Raw genomic sequence first — 14,053 nt, forward strand, 5'->3', positions numbered from 1 at the left:
AAAAATTAAATCAATTTATATAAAATATTTTATTTGAGATTAAATTTTTAAAATTTTATTATAAATTTGTGGTAACAACTATTTGCTATTAATATTAATTTATTTTAATAATTAAAATTATTAAAAATTATATTAATAAATTGTCTTATCAAATTAATTTTAATTTATAAAATATTAGAATTTTATTAATTTTCGTACATTTAAACAAATTTTGAATAAATTTGTATTTTTAATATTTTAAAATAAAAATATTTAACAAAAAATAATATTTAAAAAATAAATACAAAAAAAATTAAAAGTGAAGTGATAGTAATGGTTTAAAATATATATATGGTTATTTTGGGAATTATTTATAGTTTTTTCAAATATAATTCGTGTTTCCGGTTCTGATTTATTTTAGATTGGGAAATTTGGCGGTTCTTTTTTGGTACGCGTCTGCTCCGTTTCTCATCCAAAACCTTAGAAAAGCCCATTGAGGTTGCAGCGGAGCAGCAGAGGTGAGAAATGGCAGCGATGTTGAAGCCGCCGGGCAATTTCAGCGTAACGCCGCACAAAGTGTCAGTGTGCATACTTCTTCAGATCTACGCTCCTCCAGCTCAAATCACGCTCCCTTTCCCCTTCCCATTCTCCTCCGTCGTTCAGCACAACCGCCTCGGCATGTTCTTGCTCGCACTCACCAAGGTGAACTTCTAGCTCGTTTGGTTCTGAAAAAGTTTGATTTTAATGATTAGAGATTTATGGTTGGGTTTGGTTTCTGAGAAACCGTGGGAAAAGAAAGTATTCAGGGTTTTGAAGTTTAGGTTTTTGGTTATCTGGGAATCGGAGGAAATTATAAACTTAGTTGTGGCAATTGCATTTTTGTTTTGTTTTTGATGTCTTTGCTTTACCTTAGTTTTCTGAGCCGTAACTCAGAGGGTTAAGTGGGGAACTGGAGCTTTTGAGTCTCCATTCCGATTATCGAAAAAAATCAATTATTTTTTCATTTTTATTTTATTTTGTGATTTTGGTTTCTAGAAAATGTGAGAAAAGGAAGTAAACCGATCATGGATTTTTTATTTATTTATTTTTTTAATTTTTAATATTTGTGAGTGGGAAACCTGAAAAATCTCCAGGCAACCGTGGGTAGTACAATGTTTGTCTCAGTCGAGGAGGATTCAAAATTTTATACATTGCAATTATTGTTAAATTTTCTTTCTCCATGTTAGTCATCTTGGCAACCAGACACGGGGTTAAGGCAAAACAAGGGGAAATAACTGAAAGCGAGATTCTGGGTCTTGATATGGAGCTTTAAGGCTATCTTTGTTCTCAAATGATTTAAGGAAAATGTAAAGGAAAGAAAATAGAGAGAAAAAGTAGGATAGAAAAAGTGAAAGAAAATCATTTAACTTATTTTAACTCTTCAATATAAAGATCAAATGATTTAAAAATGCACAAATATTTAATTAATTTTAATTATATTTGATTTTCTTTAGTATTTTTTATAATACAACCAAACACGAAAAATGATTTTCTTTTTGATATAATAGAGGTTTTTTTTTTCATTGCCTTTTTGGTACCTTTGTATGCTCTCTATGTACTTTGTTGTGCCCTTTTTTTTATTAGGCGTTGTTAATAATATTTGTTTTGCCAATCAAAAGAAAAAAAAACTATCTTTTTTTAGTACTAATTCTTAAGAAGGGGGAGCATAAGATATAAAAGATTTTAGGTCTATTAGTCTATTGGGAAGCTTGTATAAATTATTGGAAAGGTTTTGGCTACATTACTTAAGAAAGTCATTAGAAGGGTGGTCTCCTTGTTTCAAAATGCTTTTAGGGAAGAAGACAAATATTCGGTGTACTCCTTATGCCAATGAGGTATAGACTTGAGATCCAAAAGTTGGTACCTTGGAGTTTGTGCAAGTTGAACATTAAGAAAGCTTATGATCGTATAATTGAGATTTTTTTTGCTTTCAGTTTTAGGTCTATATCCATATAGCAAACTTCTTTGTCTAGATTTCCGTATGTTTCTTTTAGAGTTCAAGGGCTTTAAGACTAAGGAATTCGCTTTCTCCCTATTCTTTTCATGATTTCATCCTTGTGATGGAGATATTGAGTTAGGTTAAGTGAGAGAAATAAAATAGTGTCTTTCTCCTCAAGAAAAGAGTACGAAGCATATGTATGGACCTTTGCCAAAAAAGTAAAAATAAAGGAAAAGAAAGAAAAGAAAAGACGAAACTACCTTTTACCGAATAACTACTTCAACTCTTTTAACACTCCCTCTTAAGCTAAGACTTATATTATTAAGACCCAACTTGTAACACATAACAGAAAAAAGGGTTCTCTCTAAAGTTTTAGTAAGCACATCACCCAATTAATCTTTAGATTCATGATCACTATGGTCACTTAATATAGGAACAAAGGGATGTTAGGAAACCTTCATTGTAGCAATTTTTTATTTTCTTTTATTTTCTTTTATTTTTAATTTTACTTTTTAGGGGCTAAGGCTCCAAATCAAACATGGTTTGATACCATGTTGGGTGAGAAAGAAGCACATATATTGGCTTTCACCCCCACCCAAAAAAAAAAAAAAAAAAAAAAAAAACAAAACAAAACAAAACTACCCCTTACCAAAAAACTATAATTACTCTTTAAAAAGTTGTTTTATTCAGAGGGTGGTGGAGTGAGGCCTCATCTTGGGTTTCAAGGTACAATGAGTTGGAAGAGAGGAGGTGGAGTTATCTCTTTGTAGATGATACCTTGTTATTTTATGGCGTGGGTAGCAAACAATTGTCATATTTTAGATAGATTCTCCTATGTTTTGATGAAGTAGTTGGCTTTAAAAAATTTGTTTCTAAGAATCTTGTAGATGTGGGCTAATAGATTTATGGGGAATGTAAAAGCTTTCTTTGTTGATTTTGTAGATAATATGAAAGTTGGCTAATAAGAGTAGCTTGTGTTAGCTAGGAATTGGGTTTGTATAGTCTTTTCTTTTTTTTATGTGATTTTCATACATCGTGTGAATGTGGGTTGCACAACTTTTTTGTTTGGCCCTTGTATATGCATTTACTTTTATCTTCCTTATCAAAAAGTAAAAAAAAAACCTTATTAGATATTGAGCATATGGCTTTGTTGTGATATTTGCTTCTAATGTGACCCACAACCTTGTCTTATTCACATGTCATGATGAGTGAGTATTGCACAACTTCTTTTGACGCTTAATGTAAAATTTAGGTTTTGTTGGAATATCTGATTATAAATGGATCTTCATGCTTAAATACAGAGTGGATCATATTGTTATATTTGAACTAAATGGATAAATTGGAGAACTATTTGTTGAAGACCTTTTTAGATGCACAACATTTCATTGAAAAAATAAAAGTCTATGCTTGCAAGCAAGTTGATCATATAGTGTGGGGATTGAACTTTAGGATTTACCACTCACTTAGACCAAGGTTCAATGTAATTGCCCGAGTTTGTTATGACTCGATTGAGACATATTTGAGATGTTCATTATGAGATGAATTCAAAATTAATTCCTATCTTTTTTGATTTTGACACTATCGAGTCATGGTTGGAACAAGCCAAGTAATGACTAAGTTGCACCATAATGTTGAGCTTGTGTCCTATAAAGTCATATTTTCTTGTTATGGATTGTCAAGCAAATAATCTCAATCGGCAAAATCAAGCTTTGGGTTACTCTTTTAACTATATCCTTACTATGAGAATTACCATCTTGATTTTTATGCTCATTATAGAATTGACAACAATGAGTTTAAGCCTCTGAGCCTTTGCATCATTCAATGTGGGATTGGCTAATGGTTGTACTTGAAATGGTAGAATCATGAATTTTTAATTACCATTGGTTAATTTGAACATGTGTCTTTATGATTATTCATGTAATGTAGGATGTGGTAGATGTAATTTTTTTTTAATTATTATTATTATTTGTGCCCATCTAATTGAATTTATTGTTCTAAAAAATTATATTGTTTTTTGATATCATTTCCTTCTTTAGTGTAATTTGTACAGTAACCATAAATTATATAAGATCCATGAAGCAAAACCATAGGGATTACTATTGATTATGCTTATCAAAAAAAAAAATTATATTGTTTTTTAAAATTTTTTTGAACATTTTAAGTAGCAGATTGTGCATATCTCTAAGATGTGCTCCTGTGTGTAGATATTCTCCTCTTTTGGCTTGTTTGCATGATACATATTGGAGGCACAAATACTAACAATTTGACGCTTTTAAGAAAGTTGATAGCTCAGTATAACATCAGAGTGATGGTTAACTATAGTTCTTGAGTTCAAGTCTCTCCTACTATCTTATTACTTAATGTATTTATCTGTTAATCTTGTTATGATTTATATCTCCATATGAGGGTATGAGGTTACACATAAGGTTGTTAGCCTGATGATACATATTGTAGGCTCATATCCTAAACAATGCAAGCTTTTAGGAAAGTTAGCAACTTAACATGTTTCAAGGCATGCATGACTTTGAAATGCATTTACACAATTAAGAGCAATCCGTTGCATATAAAGTGTTAGGAACTTCTCTTCCTAATTGATTAGAGGCTTTACAATCATTTCTTCCATGTAGGCATAATGCCCTCGTCATGTCCCATAAGATTATGAGACCGGATAGATAAATACTGATGTAACACACAATCATCATTAGTTTATATTTTTAGTTTCCTACATCATTAGTTTCTATTTTAGATTAGTTTCTATTTTAGGTTCATCATTAGTTTCCAATTACTTTGGTTTCCTGTTTCTAGTTTCCTATTTCGGTCATTTCCTTTATTTTTGCATTACAAACATTATTTAAAGGCTTATTGTAATTGTTAGAGAACAGTTAAATATATTTTTTAGAGGCTTATTGGAATAGATCACAATAGGATCTAAAAATTAGGGAATAATTCTAAAAAATATATTGAACTCCTCTTTAACAATTACAATAAGCCTTTAAATAATGTTTGTAATGCAAAAATAAAAGAAATAACCGAAATAGGAAACTAAAAATAGGAAACCAAGGTAAATGGAAACTAGGAAAGAAATAGGAAACTAATGATGAACCCCAAATAGAAACTAATAATATAGAAAATGGAAATTCACCTAAAATAGAAACTAATGATATAGGAAATAGAAACTAATGATGTAGGAAAAAAACTAATCTAAAATAGAAACTAATGATGTAGAAAACTAAAAATAGAAGCTCATGATGATTGTGTGCTGCAGCAAATACTTTCATATTTGGTCAAGGATTGACTTTTATACCATCTATAATGATCTATTCCCTCATGGGCAGATATTGTTGGCTTTGGTCTCAGAATGGATGATATCTATGCATGAGGGTGAGAGTCATTATAGTATCTAACATGTTACAACTGATTCATCTTAGGGCTTTCCAAGTTAGTGACCAAAGTGCTCAAAGTGGACAATATCTATTCACGAAATTGCAGATTCGTTTTGAGGCATTCTGAATTAGTGATTGAAGTGCTTAAAATGAACAATATGTATATATATGAGATGCTCTGATATTTGAGATTGCCACAAATGATCTGTCTTAAGGCCTCCCGAGTTAATGACTGATGTTGCAACTTTAAATCATATTTAGATGTGTAGATATGTGTGTCTAGATATGGTTTCTGATGACAAATTTTCTCACAACCACTTTTGATAATCAATAGTAATCCCTATGGTTTTGCTTCATGGATCTTATATAATTTATGGTTACTGTACAAATTACACTAAAGAAGGAAATGATATCATTAATGAATGAATTAGATTTTGTTATAAAACATAGGAACTTGTTAGTCTTCTGCTGGATGTAAACATGATTGTTGCCATTGGGAAGGGGGATTATCAAAGGGAAATATATTCCATATGAGCCAAGCCAGATTGATTAGATTTCTGTAGATTTGATTAGCAAATATTCACAAGAGCTTTTTTTTTTTTCTTTTTTTTTGTTTCTTTTTTTGTCTGTTGGAAATAAGGCTTTGTTGAATTGTGTGTATGTTGTGTTTGTGGCAATAAATGATTCGGAAGATTACTTTAATTTTCCTTCTCCCTTCTATGAATTGATAATGCTGCAAACAGTACTTCTGTCTTTAAAGTTGTGTGATATCTATTTTTTTTCTTGTAGTCTTGTGATGATATTTTTGAGCCAAAGCTGGATGAACTTATTACTCAATTGAGGGAAATTGGTGGTGAACTTGATCATTGGTTAAGTGATCATTTAACCTGTAGGCTATCATCTCTATCGTCACCAGATGATTTGTTTAACTTCTTTAGTGATTTGCGAGGCAAGTAGATCATTATTTTCTTATTTTTCCCCCTCCCTTTCCTTCTCGATTTCTCTCCTCTTTCCTTCTTGTCTTTCTTCTTGTTTTTACCTATTACTTGTTCTGAAAATGGTCCACTTCAAAGTTCAAAACCATAAAATATAATTTTGATTAGGTATCCTGGCGGGACCTGATTCTGGTGTTGTGGTTGATGATCAAATTATTTTGGATTCAAATAGTAATCTTGGGGTGTTTCTTCGCCGTTGCATACTTGCCTTCAATCTGTTATCCTTTGAGGTATCATGTTTTCCATATTTCAACAATTTACCTTTGCTCAGAACCATTATTTTTATATTTGTTTCATTAGCAATTTAATTAATTTTTACCTGTTTGCTATAGTTTAGAGAATTTGATTTAGGTCACACTTCTAATTTCTTACTAAATTTTATAATATTTTCAGCTTGGTGCATGCTACCTTCAGATTTTAGAATTCAAGTTCAGTTTTGAGTTTCACTACATCATACATCAAATTAACTAAAGGCAATCTCTTTACTCAATAAAATTTTTCTGAATCAATTTGAATTTCTCTTTTCCCTCGAGGCCCCTTAATTGCCCCAACTTCGCACATGCGATTGAAGCAATTAGGTAAAAGTAATTCCAACTTACTGAACAATTTTTATATATGACCTTTGTTTGCAAAATTACCCATATTAACTACCAGAGAAACCTAAGAGATAGCCACTATAGAATCCTCTCACAATAAAATTGGATCACCATCTGGTAATGATTCCTGATGATAGGAAACTGGCTGTCCCTCCAAATGAGTTAAGAACTTGGTTTCTATAGCAATTCCAAGTCCAAATGGTGTGGAGAAAGGATTCATCAGCTCACCACTGTGGTCTCTGATGACACCCATGCATAAGTGACCTGAGTGGCCCAGAGGGCAATCATCAAAGTTAGATTAAATCAAGTGAGAGAATTAAGCCACCAACAACTGACATGATCCTTTCTGTTCTGACCTGTGTATGCTACCTTGTAATCCAAAGATTTGGTTGTCGATGGAGGACTAAGGAATTCTTTGGTCATTAATGTGGGGAATAGGATTGAAAGTAAAATATATCCCTTGCACACAGACCTCTTTGTGTCCTCAAAGATCCTAGAGTTCTTTTCCAGCCATATCATCCAGATCAAAACAAGGAGAGCGCACTGCCACATCAATCCATTCCCTCCACCCTGCCAAAGCTTATAAAAAAAGTTATAATAGACTAAGATGTTCTTATGGGCCACCTAAAGAAAACCTGCTAGAGAAAGAAAAGGCACATTTGAAACTCAAAAGAAACAGGGAATGAAGGAATGAATGGTGGCCAATTGATTGTCCACTCTCTGAGCATAAATTACATCTTTCAGGGTTAATAACCTTGTAAGACCTACAAAGTTCAAGAATATGATGAGCATTGACTTTAGGGGGTACCAATGATGCCAAAACATTCTCCATTCTTCTTGGGCGAAAGCAAATACATATTGATGTCAACAAAAAACTGATTGCAGAAAACATAAGGTGGTTAAGTCTCTTTAGGCCCTCAAAAAGTCAAAGTATCTTTGTTAGAGGTATTTACTGTTCAGGAACCTCAAACTTTTGAACTGGGATGCTGTGAAGCAGTGGATCAAAAGACAGCAACACCTTGATCAAGATGTTACCTCTCATGATAAAATTTGGCCGGATGATTGAGTGGATCCCAACTTTTCTTGAGTGTCTCTTGTTTTCCCCACGGTTCATAGCATCAGATATCAGATAATATGAATTTTAAATATTCCTGGGATCTTTAGGAGTACAGTACCTTTATCTCTTCTCATAACCATGGACTTATAGTGGACTGCTCTTATTTATGTGCCATCCATAGCAGTTCTCGTCCCCCCTTCCCTCTTTCTCTTTCTCCCTTTCTTTCTCTCTCCCTCTCTCCTTCTCTTTTAATGAGATATGTCTGATAAAATATATTTCTAAATCCTAAATAGGACACAAATAATTAATTAATACTAACTTTGTCCATAAACAAATGGATTTTTTTTTTGGATAATCGAGGAACCTTCCATAACCAAGCCCTTAGGACTCTCCATGGGGACCCAAACCTCGGTGTGCTGACCACCCCGCAACAGTTAGCGTTGACTAAATTCAGGGTATCATCAGTAGTAGGATTCAAACTTAGGGACCATGTGCCACTTACTAGGACCATACTTCCCAATGTTCACCCTGACCAGCTGGGCTATCCTAGCAGGTGACTATAAACAAATGGAATTTGAAAATTGCCAAACTACATTTCTTTACTTCCTTTTGCTCATTCTCATGGATGTCAATCACCAGAGTAAGAAAGGAAAGGAGACAGTGCATCTTGATGCCCCAAACACATGGAGGCTATGAACCTCATTTAGCCTTCCTATTAATCATCCTTGCAAAGTTCATAAACAGTAAGTAAACTGTAATTCAATTTCCCATCTCAACTCACAACCTTCCTTGCAAGCATATTGTCATGGAACTTTAATGCCTCTTTGATAAGGATTTTCAAAATTCCAACGCTATAGAAGTTGTTTTTGTGTTGTCTAATAATATGATCGATTAAAAAAGATAAAAGGAAAAGAAAGGCAAAAAAAAAAAAAAAAAGAGATAGATCTTGAGCAATCATACCCAAGGACAAAAATGTTGGGATAAATCATCAAAATATCGCCGATAAATCGATTATCGAGGTTGACCGACACAATAATTCCATAGATATTTTGAATTGTAGATTTTTCATTATTTTTTCCCATATGTCTCTGATTTTTCAGCCAAATTCTGATATTAGGCCAATATTTCCTGATATATCGGAAATTTTCGATCATGTCATGGAAATTTTTTCAATTTCCCTCAAAATTCAGCTTGGTAGGTGGGCTTGGGCTTGATGAGAGGTATGGCTGTTCCAGATCATGTGTGATTTGTACCAAGAATTGGGGGCAACAAGCCTTAATTACAGGATTGCTTTCTTTCCACTTCCTATGTGGGATTGGTTTTCAAATCTAAATAGAAAAACCACTTTTAAAGGTGCATACTGAAGGATTGAACTTCTGACCTTGATGATGGGATGGCTCTCCTCTACCATTAGACGAAACGTGATTTTTCCTATAAATGCAAATCAAATTATGTATATCTTTTACATACGATATATTATAAATTAATTAAAATAAAATTGTTATAAATAAGTTTTATATAATAATTAAATACAAGACAAATGTAAATCTATAAATAATATAATAATTAAGTACAAAACAAATGTAAATCTATAAATAAATTATCAATATTTTAAAATAAAAATAATCAATATTTTTAAATAAAAATAGTTATATATATCATCATTCTTTCATATCATTCAATATATCTGAATTAAATACATTAAATTTTTATATGTTATTAAATTCAGTATATTATTGTCTAATGTTACAAGTGTATATATGTGTGTGTGTGTGTGTCTGTACTTCTATATATGTATTATTATTTTTTAACATTTATTGAGTTTTTCTCAACATATTTATGAGTTTTTTATCAATTTTATTTTCACCAATATTTTGTGTCAAAATATCCAACAATATTTCTTGATATATCTTAATATATTTGTAAAATTGAGTTACTGATATATCTGTTAAAATTGATATTTTCATCCTTGATCATACCAAGGATTCTAAGCACTCACACCTAGAGTTTCCTAAGTAATTGCACTTGGGAAGAAGATAATCATACCCTCAAAGGAAGAGTAATAGATATGAAAACTTTTTATGTGTTGACTCTTATGACCTTCTTCCTTAATAAGACAACTTTCATAATTCCTTATCTTTCCTTGCAAAAATAAAAAAAAGAGGAAATTAATATTATTTAGAAAATAAAAGAAATAGAAACTTGACAAAAATAAACTATGAACTTAAATAGACTTAACAAACTAAAACAAAAACATAAAAAAACTAAAATAGAAACTTAAAAAAAGATTCAACTGAATCTAAACTAACTATGGTAAGTTCTAAGAAGAATTTAACTCATCATTGGTTTTGCAAATTAAGGGTTGGGCATGGGAACTAGCTTTGAAATTTGACAAAAATAAATCACGAATTGAAATAGACTTAACAGTTATGTGTCACAAAAAAATAAAAGGAAGAAAAAGAAGAAGTGAAATTCTAACTGAATTGATCATTCTTTCATAGGCAACAAAGCAATGTAGGTAGAATTTGAGCTTTTGACTAATGATCTATTAGGTGACTAGCAAAAGTTTTAATCGTCTTTAGAAAAAGTTCTAATCTAGGTTTCATGTTTTGAAAATTGTGGTTTAACTTGAAGGTATGGATGAGAAATTGATGTTTGCACATAACATCTATTTTCCCTTTCCTAGTTGGTTGTGAGTTTCTATTTCCAGTTCTTTCCCATTTTATGTGTTCTTTGGTTCTTTAATTGCACAAGCCAAAAAAAGAAAAAAAAGGAAAAAACAAACTACACCCTCCATACTTTCACTTATTATAAGTAGATGGACTAGGTGTATGTTTTATGCATTCCTTTTTCCTAGAAGATTGACATTTATTTCTGGAATTTGATGCAGGGCGTATGTCATCTTTTGACAAATATTGGGACATATTGTAAGGAAGCCCTCTCAAGCTGTCCTGCTTATGAGTTGCCTCATTTAGATGACTCTAGTAATGAAGTTGAAGCCTTGTTGGTGTATGAAAACATGGATCTGGAGAATTTTGTTTTTGATAAAGTCACTGAAGAGACTGAAGCAAGGAAAATGGCCAGTGAAAGAGTTTCTTTTCACATTCATGCACCCAAAGCACTTTTTGGATTGATTGAAGGTATAATCACTAGTGTGCTATGTTGCAAAGTGTAATGTAGATGTTATAGAATCATATAGGCCCTTTGCCTCTTCAGTGGCATAAGTTTTCTCCATAATAACAGCTGTAGCATGTGTTTATGTATGTGCATACACAGACACAAGCATACATACAATGTTTTGAAAAGCTAAAGACAGTCTTGGGGCATTTTGCCAAAATGAGGCAAGGTGTAAGCCTTGAAGCAAACAAGTCATAAGCCTCAAATTAAGAAAATAAATAATAAATAATAAAAAAAATCAGAAAAATACTGATTAAATCATATGAATATTGAATAATAAAAATATATAAACTTCGTAATGATAAGAGTAAGTCTCTTGTTATTGTTAATTGTTTCTAATTTAGTTCCTTTTTCTTCTAAAATTTACCTCTCTCTCTCTCTCTCTCTCATATTTTCGTCATATAATTTTGAATATTAATGTTATTATCACTAGTAGGATCTTCTAAGCAATGTAATTGTATCCATTTGCTATGTTATCCTCCTCTTTAGTGTTAACATCCTCCCATTCTTCTTTTTCTTTGTCAACCAATTGAAGTATTATTATTATTATTATTATTATTTTTAAATCACAAACAAAAAATTTATGGAATTTAGGATAAATAAATATAAAAGGATGAAAAATCTTCTAAAAAATACAACAAACTAATTAGAAATTATGTTTGAGGCCTCCAAAGTACTAAGTAAACCTATACAATAGTAAAATAGCACACGGAAATATGCAAAAAAACAACTCATAGTTCTAATATTAGAATAATTTCCTTTCAAGAAATTTCTCCTTGCTAACTCACACCTTTCGATCTACACTGAAAAACAATTGAGATGGACCACACTAAGGGGAATGCCCTTAAATGTTGTGGTGTTAGAGGCCCAAAAGGAGGCAAAGAAATGAATGATATCCCATAGAGCCTTTGAAGTTGTTGCTTTGTCCTAAAAAATCCTAGCATTTCTTTCTCGACAAACAACCCAAATCAAAGTGAGACAAGTCATTTTCCAAAGAACCTTGCCTCTAATGGAGCTTCCTCATCTCTCATTGAGATGATCATCCAATTACAAATACTTATAGGAGGAACCCAATCCAAATTGTAGTGGTATTTTTTTCTTATCTATCAATAATAAGATAATGATTGTACATTAGATCAACTAATAGGATAGTCAACAATTCCCCTATTTTTTCTTCTTAATTGCTCATTTTTCCTTCCATTTGAAAGGTTAATTGGAAGACAACTAAGCCTTGATTCCATATAAACTTTAAAGACAAGATGAAGACGTGGTGGGGGAGTTTAAAATTTACAGGGACATCCAGTTACATTTTAGATGCTAAATTGAGGGCCTTTAAAAATATTTTAAAGATTTGGAATAAAGAAGAGTTTGGGCTTGTTGAGACTAAAAAGGGTGAAGCTCTTATGGAGGTTGAGTATTGGGATGAAAAGGAGAAATATACAGCTTTAAATATGGAAGAATGTGAAGCAAGAAATGGAGCAAGGGAGTCCTACAAGTCTTGGGTGATGAGGGAAGAGATTTTTTGGAGGCAGAAGTCTAGGGAGTTGTGGCTGAAGGAAGGGGATAATAATACCAGATTTTTTCATAGGATGGCGAATGCTCATAGTAGAAGAAACTGACTGTCCAAGTTGAAAGTTAATGGCTGTTGGCACTCAGAGGAAAATAATTTAAAAAACAGTGTGGTGGGGGCGTTTCAAAAGCTGTACTCAGAAGAAGAGGGGTGGTGCACTAGTATCGACCGACTGTCCTTTATGGGGTTAGATAACAATGAGGTTGAGGGGTTGGAGAATCCTTTCTCGTAGGAAGAGGTGTTTGCAGCTCTTACAGATCTAGGCAAAGACAAAGTCTTGGGGTCGGATGGTTTTACCATGGTGTTTTGGCTTTTTGGGTAGGATGTGGTGAAGGTTGAGATTATGGGCTTTTTTAGAGAATTTCATGAAAGGGGTAGATTTGTAAAATCTCTTAATGTCACCTTCTTGGTTTTAGTCCCTAAGAAGGGAGGTGCAAAAGATTTAAAAGATTTCAGATCGATTAGACTTGTGGGAAGCCTTTACAAGTTGTTGGCCAAGGTGTTGGCAGATAGAATCAAGAAGGTAATGGGAAAAGTGATTTCAGAACCCCAAAATGCCTTTGTGGAGGGTAGACAAATTCTTGATGCAGTTTTGATTGCAAATGAGGTTATGGATTCCAGGTTGAAAAGCAATCAAGGGGGTGTGATGTGCAAGTTGGATATAGAGAAGGCCTATGATCACGTCTACTGTAAGTTCTTGCTGGTAGTGCTAAAAAAAATGGGCTTTGGGGAGAGATGGATTAAGTGGATAGAGTGGTGTATTTCTACTATAAGTTACTCTGTTCTTATAAATGGTTCTCCCTTTGGGTTTTTCCAAAGTTCAAGGGGTTTGAGACAAGGAGACCCCCTATCCCCTTTTCTATTCGTGATGGTTATGGAGGTGTTTAGTTGCTTAATGAGAAGGGCTATTAGTGGGGGCTTTTTATCAGGGTGGAGGGTAAGAGGCAGGGGTGGAGAAGGGATTCTGATATCTCACTTGCTTTTTGCGGATGACACCTTGGTGTTTTGTGAGGAGTCTCAGGATCAGTTGACGAATCTAAGCTTGCTTCTCATGTGGTTTGAGGCTTGCTCAGGGTTGAGATTTAACTTGGAGAAGAGTGAGCTTATTTCGTTGGGGAGGGTGAATGATATAGAGGATTTGGCTTTGGAGTTGGGCTGTAAAGTGGGTGGTCTGCCTTCTTGTTATTTGGGTCTGCCTTTGGGGGCACCCTTCAAATCAAAGGTGGTATGGGATAGTGTTGAAGAGATGTTTCGGAAAAGGCTGGCTATGTGGAAGAGACAGTATATATCAAAAGGGGGAAGACTCACCCTAATTCGG

At 33.0% G+C, this 14,053-nt stretch overlaps 1 protein-coding gene across 4 annotated transcripts in view; it reads left to right on the forward strand.

Moving 5' to 3' along the window:
* Window positions 1-417: 417 nt before the first annotated feature.
* LOC117926649 (anaphase-promoting complex subunit 5) overlaps window positions 418-14,053 on the forward strand; it is a 58,324-nt gene continuing 44,688 nt past the window's right edge. For 2 of the 4 annotated variants that reach the window (XM_034845836.1, XM_034845837.1), the window contains exons 1-4: window positions 418-681; window positions 6,130-6,289; window positions 6,444-6,565; window positions 10,879-11,128. In XM_034845836.1, coding sequence (XP_034701727.1) covers window positions 505-681; window positions 6,130-6,289; window positions 6,444-6,565; window positions 10,879-11,128 — 709 coding nt within the window. In that variant the 5' untranslated portion in view covers window positions 418-504. The remainder of the gene's footprint in view (window positions 682-6,129; window positions 6,290-6,443; window positions 6,566-10,878; window positions 11,129-14,053) is intronic. The other 2 variants (XM_034845835.1, XM_034845838.1) reach the window with 2 other exon arrangements.

Source organism: Vitis riparia, chromosome 12 (genome assembly GCF_004353265.1).
Source record: "Vitis riparia cultivar Riparia Gloire de Montpellier isolate 1030 chromosome 12, EGFV_Vit.rip_1.0, whole genome shotgun sequence".
NCBI classification, from domain to species: domain Eukaryota; kingdom Viridiplantae; phylum Streptophyta; class Magnoliopsida; order Vitales; family Vitaceae; genus Vitis; species Vitis riparia.